A 21,559-nucleotide genomic window follows, 5' to 3' on the forward strand; every position below is an offset into this window, starting at 1 on the left:
TTAATTCATGTAGATTGATTTTGTGACACATGTTTTCAGATGTCCTCCCAAAGCAAAGTGAAGGGTTAAAATAGTACTTACACTAATGATACTTAAAATGTGATTGAGGAGAACTGTAGTAGCGACCTCTGCGCTGACCCTCCTGACAACCAAGATGCAGTGATACAGTGAGTGTGTGAAGTAGCACTGCTGTCCAGGAGAAAGCAGAAGTCTGATTTATTGGGGCAGCCTGCCTCGTCCCTGGTCCCCAAAGTGAGAGGATGTGATGCACATGGCCCTGGAAAGCCATTTCACATAGACGACAGAGATGTTCTTAAATCTTAGTGAAAGCGGAGAGCGTACTTTTAAATGGAGGCTCTGTGGAAGCAGTTGTGTGGGCAGAAGGCAGATTACTCTGTGTGGCTTAGGCATCTACGCTTTCTGAGAGTTGGGTATAACAAAGTGGTGAAGATTGTTGTGTCCTGAGAAAATAGTGGTTAGTGTTCCCTTAGACCAGAGTTGTCACCACATCTCTGCATGACTGGGTACCCCCCGGCTCACTAAGCCTGGTTCGGGTCAAGGAATGTGTATTTTGAGGACATTCTCCAGGGGGTTCTGATGTTTAGCTATATATGAGAATTTGTGCCATAGGCTATGCTTTGTGACAATGATGATGACACTTTTTATTGAGAATTAACCATGTGCCCCTTGCTACATACTTCAAGTATATTATCTTTTATTCTCTCTTTAACCATGTCAGTGTTATATTTTTTCTCCCCCTTGCACTTTGGAGGAAAATCAGAGATGTTGCATGAGTGAGGGCCCAAAGCTATTAAAAAGCAGTACTGGGAGTACAGGCGCTACCTTGTAAGGGTGTTGGGATTAAATGAGCATCCCTGTGTCTGGCCTCAGTCAACATTTAATAAATGGTAGTTTTATTAAGAAAAACGATTGCAAATAAAAACCACAATGAGATACCACCTGACTCCTGTCAGAATGGCTGTCATCAAAAAACGAACAGACAAGTGCTGGCGAGGATGTGGAGAAAGGGGAACCCTTGTGCACTGTCGGTGGGATTGCAAATTGGTGCAGCCACTATGGAAAACAGTATGGAGGTTTCTCAAAAAATTACAAACAGAAGTAGGTTATGATCCAGCAGTTGCACTCCTGGGTACTTATCCAAAGAAATCCAAAACACTAATTCGAAAAAATATATGCCCCCCTATGTTTACTGCAGTGTTATTCACAATAGTCAAGATATGGAAACAACCAAAATGCCCATCCATGGATAATTGGATAAAGAAGCTGTGGTACATTTGTACAATGGAGTATTACTCTGCCATAAAAGAGAATGAAATCTTACTATTTGCAACAACGTGGATGGATCTAGAGGATATTATGCTAGGTGAAATAAGTCAGACTGAGAAAGACAAATACCATACGATCTTACTTATATGTGGAATCTAAAGAACAATAAATGAGCAAACAAAACAGAAAAAGACTTGTAGATACAGAGAACAAACTGATGGTTGCTAGACTGGAGGGGGTGGGAGGACGGGTGAGAAAGGTGAAGGGATTAGGAAGTACAAATTGATAGTTACAAAATAGTCACGGGGATTTCGTGAAGTACAGTAGCAATAATGTACTGTAAAGACTATGTAGGGTGTCAGATCGGTACTGGGCTTATCGGGGGGATCATTTCATAGATTATATAAATGCCTAACTACTGCACTGTACACCTGAAACTAACATAAAATAATATCGAATGTCAACTATAATTAAGTATATAAGTGTGTGTGTGTGTGTGTGTGTGTGTGTGTGTGTGTGTGTGTGTGTACGGTCATGGGACAGAGTACAGCACAGGGAATATATTACAATGGTATTGTAATAGCTATGTATGGTGTCAGATGGGTAGTTCACTTGTTGGGGTTCTCACTTTTTGAGGGGGTGTAAATGTCTAGTCCTTATGTTGTTTTGTATGCCTGAAACTAATGAAAAAAGAAAGAAAATATTATGTGTGGATTGCGGCTCTGACAGCATCGTGCACGCACTCATCTCACTATTCTAAGCACCTGTCTTTTAGCATTACCTCTCAGATGGGGTTAGTGACGTGGGGGCTGTTACATTGTAGTCTTATCAATGTCCCTTTTACGAAGGTAGATCTCTAACTCCATCTTCTAGATTAGAAATATTCCTGAATTTCTTCCCTCAGATTTATTAACTCAATGGTAACGAATTGAAATACGAATGAGTTTACCTGCAAGTAAGAGAAACCCTACTACTCTGGCTTAATTGAGAAGAATTCATTTTTCTGCAGTAACCTTCAGTCTGTAGGTAGGCAATCCAAGGCTGGTCACCTGTTCAGGGAAACTGGCTGCTTCTGTCTTCCTGGAGAAAGATGGAAGGCCAAGGGTAGAAAGGGTACCTCATATAAATGGAGTCATATAGTATTTATCATTTTGTGACTGGCTTATTTCACTTAGCAAAATGTCTTCAAGGTTCATCCATGTTGTAGCATGTGTCAGAATGTTCTTCCTTTTTAAGCACTGACTAATATTCCATTGTACGTGTATACCACATTTTGTTTATCCATTTATCCATCAAGGACATGTGGGTTACTTCTACCTTTTAGCTATTGTGAATAACGCTGCTGTGAAAATGGGTTTGCAGCTGTTTCTTCGAGATCCTGCTTTTAATTCTTTTGGGTGTATTATTGCATGTGCTTTTAATTCGGACTCAGTCAGGTTTGCTGTCTTATCCTTGTCCTGAGAGAATGCTAAAGCTTTAAAGAGAGAGTATCTGTCCGAACCTTTTTATTTGATTCACTGTCTTGCTAACTTCAAGAAAAATTTGTCATCATGAATTATATTTTATATAGTCTAGGATCCTGAAAGGGAAGGAGTAATTGTAGTGTTCTCACAAAACATTGGTCATTGAGTTGCTGCAGTACAAAAGGATCCTACTTTTTAGGGTGTCATTCGGAAGGAAACAGGAGAGAAAATATAGGACATTATCCTTCCATTGCAAAGCTGTGTTGACTGTACACAGGAGTTACGCTCTGAGATTCTGGTCTCTTAAGAGATGATTTAACAGTGAGAAACATCTAGAGAAGGATACCGAAATTCTGGATTTCTGTTTTTATAAAACTTACTGAAATGATTAGGACTCTTCAGTCTACAAGGATGAAAGTGAAAAGAAATTACAATGACTGGCTATAAAGCATTTATTTCAGAAGAGCAAACAGGAACTTGTTCGTCTAATCTTCAACTCAATTAATCAAATTAATCTTCAACTAAGTTAAATTAATCGGGACTTTTTGATACTTAAAAGAGGTACATTTAAGACAAAAAAAAAAAAAAGGAAGAGCTGTTTTATGCGGAAAATAATGACCAAGTTTGCTATACCCACAGGCTGAATTTACAAATTTTCAGAAAAGACAAACAAATGTCAGGCCCACAGAAGACTATTAAATAAAGGCAGTGCTGACTTGAGGCAGCTCCTAATTTTCAGCCATGACTTAGGATAAATGATCATGGAGGATGACATTGGCATATTGGAGAGTGGCTTGAATATGAGGTTTCTTGCATTTTTGTTCAATCTCTGGATTTTATCTATGTCCCTTGTCCATCCCTACCTGAATAAGCTTTTCAATAAAAAATATTAACAGCTCATGTGAACTTTTTACATAGCTATGTAAATTGAGAATGAGAGAAGATGCATTTTTCAACATGATATTAAATAGTTATTTTATTCATTAACTTTCAGCTTATATACTTTTAAGTGAAGAGTGCTGTGCCTCGTAGACCAGTTTCTTCCCTGTGAGGTCCATGGGAAAAAATTTTTACTCCTGGGTTTTTCAAAGGGAAACATAGTTTTCCTTTCTGGCTTGTTTTCCCTGCTCATTATAAATATTTATCTTGGACAAAGGACTGCATTTTAATGGACTTGAAATTTTGAAAATTCAGTTATTAAAATGACTCTCCCTCTTTTGAAAATTAGCTCACATCTTTGTTTTAACTTGTCATGGCTCACCATTTTAACACTAAGATAGAAAAAATTTAAAAAGTGCTTCTAACATATTCAATTTTTCTTATTTTGAAATTTATATTTATAGCAGGTGGAATTTCATTAAAATATATGACCAAAGAACGGAGACTCCTTATTTTGCCCCCAGGTGTATGTTCTTTCCACAAAAGTGAGTGAAATATTAGGGCCTTGAGAAAGTTTAGATAGTTCGGCATGATCGGTAGTAACATTTTTTGTTTGCATTAATCTTCTATTTTCTGTCTTTTCATTTTAACAACTGATCACTACCCTGACCATTTTACCTAGAAATCCTTGAACTTACTGCAGAAGGTGTATGTTGAATGATGCAACTCTCTCTTCGACAGTGTTTTCATTGTGAATAGGCTAGAAGATGGGAAAAGATGGCACCGTTATTTTACATCTGACTAATTACCTCTTCCGACTGAAGTAGAAAACTGACTGGAAAGACGCATATAAGTAAAAGCAACTTAACCTGGAGGGTTTCATTTTTAGAACTATGTGACCTTACCTGCATCTAGTTGAGGAAGGTGGCTCCTGATATATTTCTCTCCCCCATCCTGTGGGGTTTGGCTCCTTATTTGAGAGAGCCCTTTTTGTGTGGTGAGTGTTGGCATCCAAAATCCCTCCCTCCTTCCTAGATTCTTCCTGTCTACATGTAATTACAGATATGCAGAAGTCTCTCTTATTCTTGCCATCCCCCTCCAAAGCAGACAGACAGACCTTCTCTCAGCCCCATTTATTTTTTAGCTGCCAAATTCTCTTCCCTTCCTATTTGCCTACATTCAAGTGGAGAAAAACACACCTTTTGCAGAATGGGTGCTTTAAAAAAAAAACAGAAATATTATATATTTATTATAAAAATTAGAATGTATAGCTAGTAAAAATAGAATACAAGAATCTCTCTAGGTCTTCTTAGAAATAAACAGTGCTAATATTTTGATTCTTGTCTTTCTAATCATATATGCACGCAATATATAAATGAAGCACCACATAGACTCTTTAATGACCTACTCTTTTATCCCTTAATATGTTGTGAAAATCCTCTTATTTTGTCTTTAAATAGTCTTCCTTATAGTGTCATTTTTAAGGGTTGTATTTATGCATGAAAATATACATTTAAACAGTTTCCATGAATGGACATTCCGATTGTTTACAGTTTCTTGCAATTAGGGAGAGTATTTTGAAGAACATCCTTTTAAATTTATCTAAATATTTGTGTGTCTAAGTATTTCCTTAAGATACATTTCCAGAATTTCTGAGTCAGTGCTTATATAATTTAAAAATATTTTTGTGTGAAATATTGTCATATTGCTCCAGGAAGATTTATGATAATTCACATGTCTGCCAACCCTAAACCCAGCTTCCCTGTTCTTCACCACATCATATGTCAGCTGGTTTTTAGCGGTCAAATTCACTTATCTTTTTTCAGGTCTCATTTCCCCCGACTTCTCCAGTTGCTTGCTTTAACACTGTTGAATATGCCTTTCCTTTGAAAAGGTAAGCTTCTGAGATAGTCTCCCTTATGTGAAGACTGTCTCCTGTCTGATCTGGTCTTGCGTTTTCACGAACTTGCTTGATGCGCATATCTTCATCTGACTATTATGCTAACCTCTAACTCATTAGGGACACAGAAGAACTGTCTCCTCTCCTAATCAATTTCTCTTCCTGTGCTTTTTTTTTTTTTCCCAAATGGAGAGGCACTACCATCCTTCAAGTTACCCCAAAGCCTGGGAAGTTTTTTGACTTCCCTTTCTCCTTCATTACCCTTACAATATTTTGGTAGTCAGGTTCCATCAACCTTACCTCCATAGGTCAGTACCTCATGCATCCATCTGTTCCTTTCTAATCTCATTGCTATTCTACTACTTGCGGCTTTCAGATGTCTAGCGTGGGCCGTTATAATACTAAGCCTCAAACTAGCTTCCTTTCTCCCCGTCTCTCTCGCTACTAACCCATTTTTCATATTAAACTCATCTATGGCACACTTATGATCACATCACTCCCTTGCTCAGAAAAAAAATCAGTGGCCCACATTGCTTGCTTTGTTAAACCCTTAGCGTGATAATTCAAAACCCTCTGCAATCTAGCTGCAGCCTAGTTCCAAAATTCAGTGGCATTGCTGCTCTGATCCAAAAACCATCCAGCCAGAAAAACTACTCAATTTTGTCTGTGTGTCCTGCCCTTTCACGCCTTTAAACTTGGCGTCTGCTGTTCTCTGCTCTGCAGATGCTCTTTCCAACCATTTTTACATGCCTCAAACATATCAATGCAAGGCCTACATCAAATGCAACTTATTTCTTGACTCTTTCTCTGATCTCCTCTTCACCCCCATCAAGAAGAAATACTTTTCCTATGAATTTATGACAGTATTTGTACCTAATATAAGTTATAATTATCTATATACTTATCTCACCCTTCACCACCATTGCTTCTTTTTGGGCAGACATAGGAGGTGTTCAGTAAAATATGATCTGGTGCTCCGTAAACGTCACTCTTGTTTTCTTTGTACAGTGTTTTCCACATAATAGATGAACAACTAATTTTCATTAAATGAATAGGACGTATAAAACTTTAAGTGATGAATATAACAAAGGGTTGAAAATATTTCCAGTTCTCATTGTGTCTCTTTATTGGACTAGAAGTCTTACAAAATGATTTCAACCAATTTGATCATGCACAATTGTTAATTTTTGCTTTCTTTTTGCTCAGTAATGTTAATTCCCAATGCTTAAAAGTAGGGTGTGGGGGATACCCATTGTCCCACTATTAGGGTTATAACAGAGGCAAGCTTCAGACCAAATCTGCCAGGCACATTGGCATTCATTGAACGGTCATTATTAGCAAGCAGGCTCAACAGAGTGCACGCAGTCCATTTCGTAAGCTTGGTAAGCTGCAGCTCTCTGTCCTTTTGCAGAACAGGACGTTTTAGTTCACGTAACCGCAGCAATATTTTAGAGCTGGGCAATGCAGTGCAATGGCTACTGAGCCCCTGAACTGTAAGTACTCTGAGTTGAGATGTGCCGTAAATGTGAAACACACACTGGATTTCAAAGCCTTAGTAAGAAAAAGAGAATGTCAAATATCAGTAGTTTTTGAAATATTGAGTATATGCTGCAGTGATAATATTTTGGATATATTGGGTTAAATAGCATATTACTAAAATTAATTTTACCTCTTTTTTTCATGTAGCTACTGGAAATTTGAAAATCATGTATACGGCTCACATTGTATTTCTATTGGACAATGATGTTTTAGAGAGAGGATTTAGTTACAGGATTTAGCCAGCACCACGTGACTCGAATCATCCTAGCCAATGGCTGAACACAGGGCCTTAAGGTTCTAGCCTCCCTAGACTTGCTAGAGTTTTATTCTGTTTAATCAGGGGTGGGAGATGTCTATAAAATATTTTGGCCAATTCATGTTCACTGAATAACATTAAATTCACCAGTGGGAGAATGTTTCTAACCTTCTAGGTATGCCAATTCTCAAGCTACAGTAAAAACACATTTCTCACATTCATTAAATTAATTAGCAAAGTCTCTGGTGTTAATGGTGACAAAGATAGCTGGTGCCTTTCTAGTGGCCACCTTTAGAGTTTAGCCTTTCTCATTAAATTGCAGCTCACAATTTTCTCTGGAGTGTTATCCTGGATAGGGACAACTGTGAGCCTCTAGAGTGGTTTGCACACAGGAATATGTGTGTTGCCCTGGGGCCAGCTTTTCCAGTAGTTAAGGATCTGAGGAAGCCTCTTAGGTACCTGCCTTCTCCTTTCCCATCATTCCTTTCAGGATTCCCTTCCTCCACTTTACAAAAGAAAGAAACACCTTTCTCCCTCCCCAAATCTTACTGCGTTACATTGCGGTAAGGCACCAAATCAGGGGACAATTTAAGAATGCAAAGCCAATAATAAGACTCCCTTAAGAATTATTAAAATGGTCAGTGCCTAATTGCATAGGGGACAAGGCTTTGTGCCCACCATCTTTATCCATCCATTTTAGAATGAGAGTTCTGACGTGAGCTGTTGCCCGGGAGATACATATGAATGTGGTTTTTAAATAGAAAACTAAAGTCATACTTCCCTTGTCAGAAATTAAGTCTGATTTAGCTGATTTGTTTGACAGTGAGGACTAGTGTTGCCAATTAGGGTACTAGAGGAGACATTTTCTATTAATTGAATGAGCTAAATTTGCAACTCCTTAACAGTATGCTGGAAATTACATTTTCTTACCTGTTTAAATTTACCACAAATATTAGTTGTTAACTTAAAAATGTGCATGGGAATTCTTTTAGAGGTTCAGGAACACACAACGATTGAAGCCTCTGACTTAAACTAACATAAACATAACATTACCCTTTGTATGTTGAAATCTTTTAACATATGAATATATGATAGACATCACACAGGAGATTTCAAGAAGAGAGAGAAAAGATGCAAAAAGATAGGCCATAAAAGAAATAGAAAAAAGAGACTCACTTGGCACTTGGATTGTTGCAGGGCAGCCAGGACCCACGCAGGCAGGAGGAAGGCAGGCCCTATGGCTCAGCATTCCAGAATGATGACCCAGGCCAAGGCAGGTCCAGCGATGGGCATTGTAAAAGAATATTCAGGGAGGCAGGATGGAGGAAGGTTTGGATGTTCAAAGAAGTGAGGCAGGCAGAAGCAGGAGGTGGGTACTGAAGATGGAGAGAAAGAAGGGAAGGGTCCCAGCCCCTGTGACCCTCCAAATGTTGGGGTGTTGTAAGAAGCCTGGTAGCTCTGTTTGCGGGAATGTTCATCCTGTCCGGTTGTCTAGACTTTTGCAAGGGTCTAGAATCTTGGAATACGATTTTTTTATTTTTTTATTATTTTTTTAATTCTCAAGTTCCTTTAGGTCACATTGCTCTTTGTGGCGACCTGGGGACTCTCTGCTTAGCTGAATTGAAAGACAGCACTCATGCTTATATGGATTGTTGTTGTATGGGTCTCCCTCTGTCCCAAGGTATTTATATGGGCCCTGACACACAGAGAACAAAACGGAAGTAGTTCAAAGGAGGGAAGCCAAACCCGATTGCCACACCTTTTAATGCACTGGAGTTGTTGGCTTTGGAAGGTTATTGTTGGCGTGTACAAAGCTCATTCACTGATTAATAAATATATGTATGTATATATATCTCATATCTATAGCTACATATATCTCTGAATGTGACGACCCAAAGTCTTGATTATAAAAGACACACGGTACACAGGTAAAGATTTTCTACATCAGCTCTATAGACAATAATAGCATTCCTACGTAGGAGTGCAGGGTGCTACGTGAGTGAGCACTGAAAGTGTTGTCTTTTTCTATAAATTTTTTTGTTTGAGAATTACTATTTCTTGGTTATTTTATTGTTTTATCATATGGGTTTATGAGAAATCTAAAAGAATCTCTTGGATTCCTCATAATATGGGGAAAATAATAAAGTAATTAAAATCGGAAAAACACTGAATGTTTAGCAGTCTTGAAAGGACATGTTGTTTTTTCCTATTTTGGAAATTAGAACTTGTTATGACAAAGTCTGAAGTCAGGTCACTGGAATGTTTTTTACATTCGAAAAAATTTTTTCTCCACTCCCATGAAAATTTATGCAAATTTACATGAAGTTTCATACATCTAGAGATATATTTATATGAAGCAGTCACTTTTTTGAGACTTCTGTAGACAGTTTGTAGAACACAATCGACCTTTAATAGGAATAAAATGAGGAATCAAATTTTATAGAAATTTTAAAAATAAGTAACTCTTGTCAATAAATAAAAAATATTTTCTATTGGCTTTTCATGACAGTGATTCATCATCCTTATGACTCATTCAGCAACTCCTAAATAACCTCTCCTTGTTCTGTGACATTTCAAGTGATTTTCATAAAACTCTTTCGTTCCCAGGACCAAAGTCCAAAGTGAAGTGTTTGTATGTAAAATTTACAATTTCTTTTCCCATAAATTGAGTCCTTATTCTTTTGCATTTGCAACACATATACTATGGTTGATATCAAAGATGTTAAGAGTTTTCCAAGGGATAGTTCTGGAGAGAAGGTTTCAAACAATGCCAGATTCTTTTAAATCTTCCAGAGATTCTTCAGGTTAAGTTTAGCAGCTCTAGAAAGTGAAAGTAGGAACACATTTTCACTTGTATTCCTATGCGTTTGTTTAAAAAACTTGAGGAGCTTATCAGGGAAAAAGTAGGTAAGAGATAAGTAAACTAAAATTAGAAGATGGTCAAGAATTAATAGATATATCTAATTCTGAAAATAAATCTTTGGGAAGTAGATGAATCATTTTGCAATATCGTGTGGATTAAATGCAAAAGAGCTATCTCTGCACCTCAGCTACTTGGGGTATCGTGCTATTGAACGTGGGCTTTTCAGAAAGTCTTCAGGATATCTCAAAGTTGGAGTTTTTGCATTTTCAAAACTCAATCTTATGGTCAGCATCGTTACTCATTAGAGAAATGCAAATCCAAACCACAACATACCATTGCGCACTTACTAGGATGACTATAATAATAAAAAGAGGAAAATAAGTGTTAGTGAGGATGTGGAGAAATCGAAACCCATGTACAATTGCTGGTAGGAGTGCAAAATGGTACATCTGTTATGGAAAACAGTTTGGCAGTTCCTCAAATATCTAAACACAGAATTACCATACGACCCAGCTGTTCCACTCCTAGGTATAGTTTATGCAAAGGAACTGAAAGCAGGGACTTAAACAGATACCAATATGCCAGTTTTCTTTGTAGCCTTATTCACAATAGCCAAAAGGTAGAAACAACCCAAGTGTCCACCAACAGATGAATGGATAAATAAAATGTGGCATCTACATGCAGCAAACTATTATTATTCAGCCTTAAAAAGGAATGAGATTCAGACACATGCAGCAACATGGTTGGACCTTGAAAACACTATGCTAAGTGAAATAAGACAGACAGGGCAGGACAGATATTTTATAATTCCACTAATGTGAAAAATCTAGAAGAGGCAAATACATAGAGAGAAAGATTAGAGGTTACCAAGGCCTGGGGGCAGGCCCTTACAGAGTTTCTATTTACGTGTATGAAAAAGTTTTGGAAATAGATAGTGGCAATGGTTGCACAACACTGTGTGTGTAATGAACGGCACTGAATCATGCATTTTGATATAGTGGCAACTTTTATGTTATATGTATTTTACCACACTTTAAAAAATTAATAATGTAATATACCAAAAACCATTGAATTACAAACTTTAAACGGCTGAATTATATGGTTTGTGACTCATATCTGAATATAGATATTAGAAAAAAAGGTAATGTTGAGAATAAGAGGAGTATTAGGTAAGGAGACCTGGCTCCTGACTTGATTTATAGAGCCAACTAACTGCATAGCGTGGGATAAGCTTCTGACATTTCTGGTCTCGGGGTGGGGTTGGATCAGGTGCTCTTATAACACTGTGAATCTGTGATAGAAAGGTGGGCTGTTTGGGTGGATTAGGTTGGTGGTCAGCTGCAACAAACATTGTCCTCCAGTGATGAAAATGATGCGAATTCTGTATTCAGTTAAGATGGGGCTCCATAATTTTAATGAGTTTTGGAGCAGAGTGGATGGGTCATGCTAACTAGGTTTCGTTTGTGACTCTACTGCTTGTTGTTGGGTACCAGGGTGATTTATTTAACTTTTGTCCCTGGGTCTCAGCTTCTCATTTGAAAAGTGTAGTTGTTTCCTCTTCTTTCTCACTCCATCCATCTCCACGTCTCCCTGAGAGACCATCAACTTGTTTTTTGTTTTGTCCAGAGTGAAGCAAATGTCTATTTTAAATGCAGTTTTTAGCTTTAATAACTTCAAAGTATAAATGGGATAAACTTACAAACATGTCATTTGACATGTTAATTGTCTCAATGTCTAATACACGTAGGTAGTTTTGACAGTTTTGCAAAGCACATTTTTAATTTTTAAGTTTTCCCTCAGGTCCTCTGAGGATGTCAGATTTTGAAACAAACTCCGGAGTTTAAGTACTCTGCTTGCTAGTCATCTGTTTCCTCTTGTCTCTGTTTCGTTGCCTATATATTTATAGTACTTTACAAATCATTACATAATATTTATGTTTCTGTATGATATTTTAATACATATTGTTTGAATAAATGAATTGGTGTTTTTTAGAGACCAAAAAAATTGGGACTGAGAAAATAAGAGAGGAGAATGACATGTCTAAGCTTTAGTAGTAGATTTATTTTGGGGTTGTTTCAAACAGTACTTAGAAAAAGAAGTGGGAGTATGGTCTGAAATGCTTTCTTTGCTTCCAAAATCATCTCTTTTGCTAATGAGAAACTGGTGTTCTAAGTTATATTAAATTTCGTGAAAGAGGCTTCAATATTAAAATCAGTCCAAGTTTGTGAAATCATCCAACAGGACATTTCTTTTTTGACCTAAAGCCTAGGGACTTCTTTTCTGAATAGCTGCATTTTATGGAACTCAGGGTATTGCCAGTGAATTGGACACTCTTCAGTTGCTTTGCAAATGTTAGAGGGTCCTGCTTTCTCTCTAATGGTTGAGTTTTAATAGTGGTGTACGTGTTCCTGAGACCTGTGTGTTTCCATAGGGCAAACAATTGCTAATTTGTCTGCCTATTTCCAGTTTAAAATTTAAATTGAGGTTTGTTGCTAAGTTCTGCTAAAGGAATTTTTGATACGCCTTTGAGCTGGTGAAGTGAAAAAAACTTTCAAACTAGTTTCCTTGAAGATTTATCAGGCAGTTTGGCTGATGTTTCTTGCTTCATTTCTTTTACCCATCACAGAAATAAAATTCCAGGCGAGGCAGCCGCCAAGGCCCTTGGATCTGCATGAGCATGTCAAAAGCATTTTAAGAAGAGCGAAATATTTTGAGGAAGAATTTGTAAAAGCCTTAAGGGATTTAACACATTTTTCTTCTCCTAATTCAGTCTCATGTTTGTCCCCATAATGGAGAAAGGTCGATAATAGGTAAGATTTACAAAGCCAGGAAGGGCTTTCAAAACTAAATGTTTTTCTAAAATCCAAATTAAAAAAAAAAATCACAAAAAATACTTGTTTGGAAACCTGAAAGAATATATTTAGAGCATAAATTAGACTCATTCATTTAATACATATATAAATAGCTATATGTAAGTTTGTGTTGTCTGCACACACATTTTTGTTTTGGAGAAAATTAAAATAATTAACGGCTTGATAATGGAGAGTCGAGCAAATTTGAGACTTGAAATTCTGTATTAATTTCTGGGGAGGAAAAATGATTGATGAGAATAGCATGACTTAGATTTTTAGTTGTCTTGCTACCACTTTGGCAGCATATTTTTACCTCTCTGATACAGAGACCTGGGCTAAGGTTGACACTTTAATTGTTGTGGTGTGGAAGGCGGTTCTATACTAGTAAGTGTTCCAAATTTGTTACATTTTTAATCTCATAATTGAAAAGCTGCAGGCAAATTCCTATTTAACTGAATTCCTATCTGGTAGGAAATAAGGGGTGAGTGTGTGTGTGTGCATGTGTGTGTGTGTGTGTGTACACGCTTGAACAAAGGCTTTTTGAAATATGAACCTTCTTTTTTTCCTCTTTAGCTATATCATGAAAGTGAAAATAGAAGAGTTTTATATAAATTCTGAAGTATTTTTGAAATGTTTGTGTTCAATAATTTATATTTTACAAATACTTTATTTCATATTCAGACTTTGATTAGACCCAAAGATCAAAGACCTTATTAATTTTTTATGAACATCTCTGTATGGTAGGAATCTATTTTTAAAATTTGATTTCACTCTATACGTGATAAAACTTTTTTTTTTTTTTAAGATTTTTTTATTGGGGAAGAGGAACAGGACTTTATTGGGGAACAAAGTGTACTTCCAGGATTTTTTCCAAGTCAAGTTGTTGTCCTTTCAATTGTAGTTGCGGAGGGCTCAGCTCAGCTCCAGGTCCAGTTGCTGTTGTTAGTTGCAGGGGGCACAGCCCACCATCCCTTGTGGGAGTCGAACCGGTAACGTTGTGGTTGAGAGGACGTGCTCCAACTGAGCCATCCAGGAGCTCAGTGGCAGCTCAGCTCAAGGTGCCGTGTTCAATCATAGTTGCAGGGGGCAGAGCGCACCATCCCTTGCAGGAGACAAGGGGTCAAACTGGCAACCTTGTGGTTGAGAGCCCACTGGCCATGTGGGAATTGAACTGGCCGCCTTTGGTGTTAGGAGCATGGAGCTCCAACCACTTGAGCTACTGGACCAGCCTACATGTGATAAAATTGAAAGGCCTTATTTATCATTTGATAAGGTGGCAGGCACTAATATCTTTGTCCACTCTATACCTGGAGAGGAACCTGTATAGTATGAGATAATTTAATATGTTTTTGAAAATAAGAAGGCAAAATGCCTAGAAAAGAGGTTAAGAAAAAAATAATATTTATCCCTTACAAATTTCCCCATTTTTATGATAAAGCATTCTGAAGTTGTATGAAGATTAGAAATTTAGAGAATTTATGGCCATTATATATATTTTTGTTCATAGCATTAAAGAATCATAGATATGGCAAAATTTATAAAAATAAATGCTTGTCAGGTAGTGGGACAAATAATTAGATTTTCCAAGTGCTCCAAACACTAATATATAATACGGAATCCGTATAGGTGGGCTGGTCTAGTGCCTCTTCAGGTTGGTGTCTGGCTGCCTTATGTTCTGTATATAATCTCAGGTTTGTCCTTCTTGGGTGTGATGGTCAAGGTTGGGACATTCAAAGTGTGTAAGCAAGTTCTCTTGGTTAATAAGTGGGTTATATGTGGCACTGATCAGATGGCAGAAAGCCTGAAAGCGGGGCTGATGCTGACTACCTTGTCCTTACTGGAAGGAAGGCCTCCTGTCAGCACAATTAACATCAAGAAGTTTCTTAGAGAGCAGTTTTGTTTTTCATCCAATTGCCCCCTTTGTGTCTTGGCGTCAATCTCCAATTACCTTTATGGATCTGTCGAAGTGTACTCTTTTCGGAAGCTGCTGCTATATTTATTCCAGGAAGGGCCTTTTAATGACAAACTCTCCTTCCAGAAGAGAGTAAGCACCAAAGCTATCACAGACGTGGTGAAGTAGGGGGTGAACTTCCAATTCTGCTGTTAGAGATGAGTGAGGTCTGTGTGGAAGGAAGCCCCTTCAGACTGACACATGCAGGGCAGGGCCTTCTCTGTTATTATTTCCTGTTGTCATGTGGGAGGCAGCGTGGCAGTGTGGACAGTTGTGGAACGAGCAGGGTATATAGCTACACAAAACCACAGCTTTCTCCACTCTTCCAAACCCTCCTTAGGCAGCTTTCAGAACTACTTAGAGATTGCTGACATGCTGCTTTGTAGGATTTAAGCCAACGCATCTTGCTGGTTGTAATAGAGAATTGGAAAGCAGTTGAAAAGGATATGATTAGAAGTAAAAGAAAGGGTAAAATGGATGATTATTGGCCTTGTTTACACGTATAATAATTATAGCAAGAACAAGAACAACAGAACTGAATACCAGCTCTTTGTCGAGTATTTTCTGTTTATGTTCACTAATCCTCACTGTGCCCTTACAAGCTGGGTGCTATTTATCCGCATTTTACAGATGAGAACTCGGAGATGTTATGACGACTTACCAAGGCCACAGGATAAGTAGTTTGGGATGTGGTCTGTGTGCTTTGAAAGCCCTTTGCTCTCTTAGTTATACCACCCAGTCTCCTTATAACCAACTAAATAACTCTGCCCATCTTCAAGAAGTTCAGGATGCTTTAGTGTTTTAAAGTCAACTTTCATTTGTTGTGCCTTGGAAAATGAATTTGTAATCAAAACCAAAGTTGATCATTTTTTTAAAAAAATGACTGATTTTTCTATTTGCAAAATGTGTGAGTTGTTTTTATAGAATAAGATCATTAAAACCTTGCCATGTGAGTTTTACTACAGGAAAACGGGTTAATTGACTATAAACCTTACACTATGCTTAGCCTAAACCTTATACTAGTTTTTTTCTGGGAGGTGTAGGACTCATATGAAAAGGAGGGAAACATGAATTTTTTGATTAACATGCAAACATTTTTATCATGCTGAAATTTTACTTAAACAAAATGCGACTCTGTATTGCACATAATAGTTCACAAGTGAGGTCCTCGTTTATCCCACAACGGTGGATTTAATGGCTGGTGGCAGTGTATCACCGCTTAGGGTGAAGAGCCAGCTCCCTTGGGAAAGGTGCCTGAGACTCCGATTGCTACCGGCTTTCACAGGCTCCAAATGCTGACCTTGTCAGCCATCACGTCCTTCCTTAGCTGTGGATCATTGCGCCTCATGAACTCTACTAACAGCGCTATTTAAAACTGTCCAGGATGGAGACGATCTTATTTAGCACCCTTACTAAAGGTACAATATCTCATACTTTTCTCTCTCCTTTTCCCCTTCACAGATGAACACAATGACGTGCAGAAGAAAACTTTTACCAAATGGATAAATGCTCGCTTTTCAAAGGTAACGGAGACTTTCAAAAATTTTATGATGATTGAAATGCCTTATTTTGTTTGATGGAGTTTGGTTGAAAGTGCAGTGAACTTTACCCATGGAATGTGATCTAACAGAAATATACAGTTACATTTATTCTTCCTTTATACTCTTCTAAAATAGGTTGACGTGGACATTCTGATGTAAATGCATTCATGGTGTAAACAGCTCTTTATTTTTACCTGGCATTCTCTGGATATCAAGCCAAGGATTTTCTGCTTTTTGACTCTGTGAATCCTGGGAACATTTAAGAAATGAATATATCATTGGGAAAATTTTTTTGTTCACTTAGCTGAAAAGATAATGATTTCATTTTGCCTGGTTAAAATCAAATTGTTATTATTCAGGCAGCCATTTAACCCTATGCAGAAATGTTTAGGGATTTTTCATGCTTATGGATGTGGCTAATAAGGTTTATCCGCCCTGTGGTTCTTATCTTGTGAACCTCCTCACTTCTTTCCCCAAAGATCTGTTCTTTCCCAGCATTTCTAAGTACTTGGGTCATAGTCAATGTTTTGATCGATATATTTTTTTTAAGAGGCAGAGTAGGCTGAAAAGTGGAATTGGCAGTGCTATTTTCAAACTTGTTCTAATACAATTATCCATTGGTTATTGAACCAGTAACCTTACTGGTTCCCTTATGGTGTTACTAGGTCATCCAGAGGCTATTGGGAGTTTGTCCTATAAGTCTGAGATGGGAGGAGAATTTTCAGGTCAATGGGTTATAGGATGACACTATAGAGCAAGATGAAAAATAAATGTTTCTCAGAGAAACACCATTATGGTATTTTAAAAGTATGAAAGCTATTTTAATTAGCTTTCATACTTTTTTCAAAATTTTCTATTTGAGAAGGTTGCAAAGGTCAGGGAAGTAAGCATTGGTATTTCTTTGAAACCAAATGAGAATGTTTTAGGATTACTTTGAGTAACAGTGCAGTTTAAAAATAGCTCCACCTCCCAATATTTTCAGTTGTTCATTTGATTGCAGTTTGTTTTTAGGTTTGCAAGTTTTTGTTGAGGAATATTTTATCTTGTCTCTGAGAATGTAAGGAATGTGAAAACTGTCTGACTTTGACAGAAAGGTCAAGAATAAAGGAGTGCTTACATAACTGGTGGTTTTCAGTGTAGGAATATTCTAAAGTAGACATAGCTATTTTTTGATAAATTAATTTTGTTCTAGAGGCACAGGTAAAATCTGGGTGCTTTGGATTTCCAGAAGTACCAGAATAATTTATTTCATGAATTTGATATTTAAATTTGTACATTTATCATATATATACAGAGAGTGCCAAAAATTGTATACACATTTTAAGGAAGGAAAACTGTATTAAAATTGTAATACTCAATTTATATACAGATTGTATACAGATAACAAAAGATGAATACAAGTCACAGTTGACTTCTGCAATTACAAGAGATGCTCAAAGTGGTTGCCATCAGCGTCCAGACACTTCTGATTACGGCGAACTACTGCTTGAGCAACATTGACCAAAGTGTCCACTTGTATACATTTTTTTGGCATTCCTGGTATTATTTTATAATACTAAATGTAGTACTATTTTATAATACTAAATAAGTTCCATGTAAATTATTTGCCGCAAGAAGTTTGTAATTATGCCAAGACAATGAAAAGACAAGGTAATGTTATTATATTTAGAAACAGTTGCAGTTATGTAAACTGACTGAGAAGCTGAAAGCTTGTTTTTTTGGAGAAATAGTATAAAAGTAGAGCTGACCCTGGAAACATTTCCTTTTAGATTACTTCTAGTAAAAAAACCCAAGTCAAGAAGGAACCTGGATGTGTCTAGAACGGGTTTGTCAAATAAGTTATGAGTACTTACATATAATGAGATGGAGGGCTAGTGGCAGTGACACTAAGCTTCATCCGTATGTTTTTCTTTTCTCTGGCTGTCTTAGGACCATAAGTCAGACTGCTTCCGTACTGGTGGTCAGGAAAGGGAAAACATTCTAGACTGGGAGATTTCCCTAGACTTCTTACACAGTTTAACTCCCCGGGACCTGGCGTAAAGTTATATTTGGGTATAGTGTCACTAGGTAATCTAGAGACTAGCACAAGAAAAAAAATCCTGTTGAAGGGAAGGCATTTTATGTCATTTCTATTTTGTCTGTGTCCTTTGGTATATCATGGTGGAGTTTAAAATAGAATGATTGACTGAGTCTGCTGCTTCCCTGTAGTGTGGGTCCCTCTATAGAGAAATAGTGCCCCTGTGCTGAGAAATCCAAACAGACCCTGATGGCATCTCTGCCACTTAGGAATTTGTTTTAAATTCCTTCCCTGGACATTTCCTTTGTGGCCCCCTCCCCAGCCAAAGTCTCAAACACCAAGTCTTGTTGATTCCAGTACCATATGGATTCAACATTGTCCATTTCTACCCATCTTTACCAATACTTCCTTTTGCCAAGTCACTGTTATCTGAGTTAGGAAAAATGGTGAAAGACTTTAAGATGAGCAGGAAAGATTAGTGGGAGTCCTGCCAGCACATCCATCTGGGTTATCTGCCTTCCATTATCTTTGAGCTGCTCTACAACTCTGAGCTGTGGGCACAGATAATAATGCAGATGATACTTAATCATAAAAATGAAAAGTAGTTTGGAAGTCAGTTGATTATTACCTTTGGATAGACCTGTGTTTGCATCCATTGTAAATATATTTTAGCTTTCCTTTATTGCATGCAAACATGTGGCTTTTTGAATTCTCCCATGAACCTGTTGTAACCTACTGGTTACCTCATTAATTAGTAAGTGGAAGTCTTTGACACATGTTAATATTACATTTGTAGGAGATTCATGACTACCTTTTTTGAAAATGATCCCTGACCACTGTCATCTGCTAACTGGTCACCTTATTTATCTCCTTCCTTCCACTTTCTACAGAGTAGCTGGACTGATCTTCGAGTGTAAATTCCTCCTTAAGCCTAAATACCTCCTTTCAGTAAAATCTTTCAATGGCTGCCCACTGTTATTAGTTGGCTTTTAAAGTCCTAAATAGTTACCGCCACCCCTGATTTACTCCTGGTTTCATTTTATTATACTCTCACCCCCTAATTATGCTCTAGCCACATTGTCTATGTCCCCTTCCCCGATGGGTCTTCCCATGGCTTTTACACACACGCACCTTCCTCCATCTTTTTTCTGGCCAACTCCTACTCTTCCTTCTTGCCTGAGCTTGTATGTCACTTCTCCAAGGACCCTTTTCTGAGCTCCCAGAGTAAGGTAGGTATGCTCTGTACTCATAAAGTGTTAGGATGCACTTATCGTAATTGTAATTTAAATAATCATGTCTGAAAATATTTGTCTCTCCTCTTCTAAACAGTGGTATGTTCCGTGGGTGCAGAAATTGTCTATTTTGTTTACTGGCACAACTTCTAGCATTTAGTAAGCACCCAGTGAGTATTTATGGGCTTAATAAATAAATGAATGACAATGATAGAAACATACATTTAAATGCCTAATGTTATATATATCCATAAACTATTTAGAAGTGGTTGTATTGGAAAGAGATAGGAGTGTGGAACTGAGAGCGAATAGCATAAACTTTTATTTCATGGATGTGAATACATCAGGGCTTTTACTGCATTTATTCACAAAAGCAAACAAACAAATCCAGTTATGCAAAGTTTCCTTATTTACCTGTTTTCTTGGAGTTGTGCTGCAAAGATTGTTAATTCACCATTTGGACTTAATACGTATGATTCTCTTGTTTACTGGATAGGATTTTTCAAATAGGACCATGTATAAATTTACTGTAGAGAAAAACGAGATTTCAAACTTAAATCGGCACAACTCATTCCTTAAGGGGTTTGATAAAGAGCTTAAGAATATTGAATAATATGGATCTAAAGCCACATTTTGATTTTTATATATAGAAATACAATAGCTAAGACAGCATTCACTATAAATACATATTCTTTCTGCTATAAGACCTCGTTAATAGCTCACAGGGTACACAATGCTTTGGAGTTTAGGTATCGTGAGACGTCACACAGTGTAGAAAAATGTACTAGATTTTGAAAAGTTATGAAGAGCTGAGAAGAAAATGATTATCTAAAGGAGCTAACAGTTAGGAAATTAAACACTTCTTCCTGGATATGCTGCTCATTTATTTATGACCTCTGGCAAATTATTAGCCAATTTTTTTCAGGTCATTTCGTTTTTATTTCTCTAGCTACAAAACACGCTTGATCATAATTACTTGGCTCACATTGCTAAGAAATATCGAGGCATTATTGTGAAACGTTATGGGAGATGATAATTACTTACAAATGCTAAATTAAAACCCTGTCTGGTACTTGCAACTTGTGGTATGCCTGGTCTGTGATATACATATATTTTAAAACAGAAATGGAAAAAAATTAAGCATTGGCTTATGAAGCCCACTTTATTCCTTTGCCTGGTGGGTAAAGCATGAGTGTTCTGTTCCCTCTGATTTGAAACCTTTAGTTTGTTTGTGGGCTGGTCTCCTGAGGGTGGTAGCGAAGGCCTCTTGCTTCACTGTTGGGAAGTGTGTTCTGACTTTAAGCCTGCATTTTCTTTGGCTGGCTTTCACAGTTGCTCATCTGGCAGAGCTGAGACATACAAATTGCAGAAGCATTTTTATCAGTTTTGTGAAGTGATTCTCAAAAAAAATTTTAACACTTAAAGTTTAGGTAGAGAATATGCAAACTTAAAATTGCTGAACTTGAGTTTGGGCAGATATCTGCTTCTCCCCTTTTGAAGACAAAGGTGAGCCAAGTTTTCATTTAGTTACTATTGCATACCTGAAATTTCAATTGATAGAACATAAACGAGGAAATCTGTGGAGCATTGTTTATAGATTTCAAGGTTGAAGAGCCATTCAAATGTGTACCTTTTGGAGGCAGTGGGACATTGCTTTTAGTGTGCTTAGTTTCCCCCTTTTTTTTTTTTTCATATTAGCAGTTGATGGCCACAAAAATGGAAGTGGGGAAAGATGTTCAGGGAAATTTGTAGAGGAGGGTTCAACAAAGGCATCTCACA

At 37.3% G+C, this 21,559-nt stretch overlaps 1 protein-coding gene across 9 annotated transcripts in view; it reads left to right on the forward strand.

Moving 5' to 3' along the window:
• UTRN (utrophin) overlaps positions 1-21,559 on the forward strand; it is a 460,160-nt gene that overhangs the window by 74,563 nt on the left and 364,038 nt on the right. For all 9 annotated transcript variants that reach the window (XM_033093589.1, XM_033093581.1, XM_033093608.1 and 6 more), the window contains one exon: positions 16,452-16,513. In XM_033093589.1, coding sequence (XP_032949480.1) covers positions 16,452-16,513 — 62 coding nt within the window. The remainder of the gene's footprint in view (positions 1-16,451; positions 16,514-21,559) is intronic.

This window comes from Rhinolophus ferrumequinum, chromosome 3 (assembly GCF_004115265.2).
Source record: "Rhinolophus ferrumequinum isolate MPI-CBG mRhiFer1 chromosome 3, mRhiFer1_v1.p, whole genome shotgun sequence".
Taxonomy (NCBI): Eukaryota; Metazoa; Chordata; class Mammalia; order Chiroptera; family Rhinolophidae; genus Rhinolophus; species Rhinolophus ferrumequinum.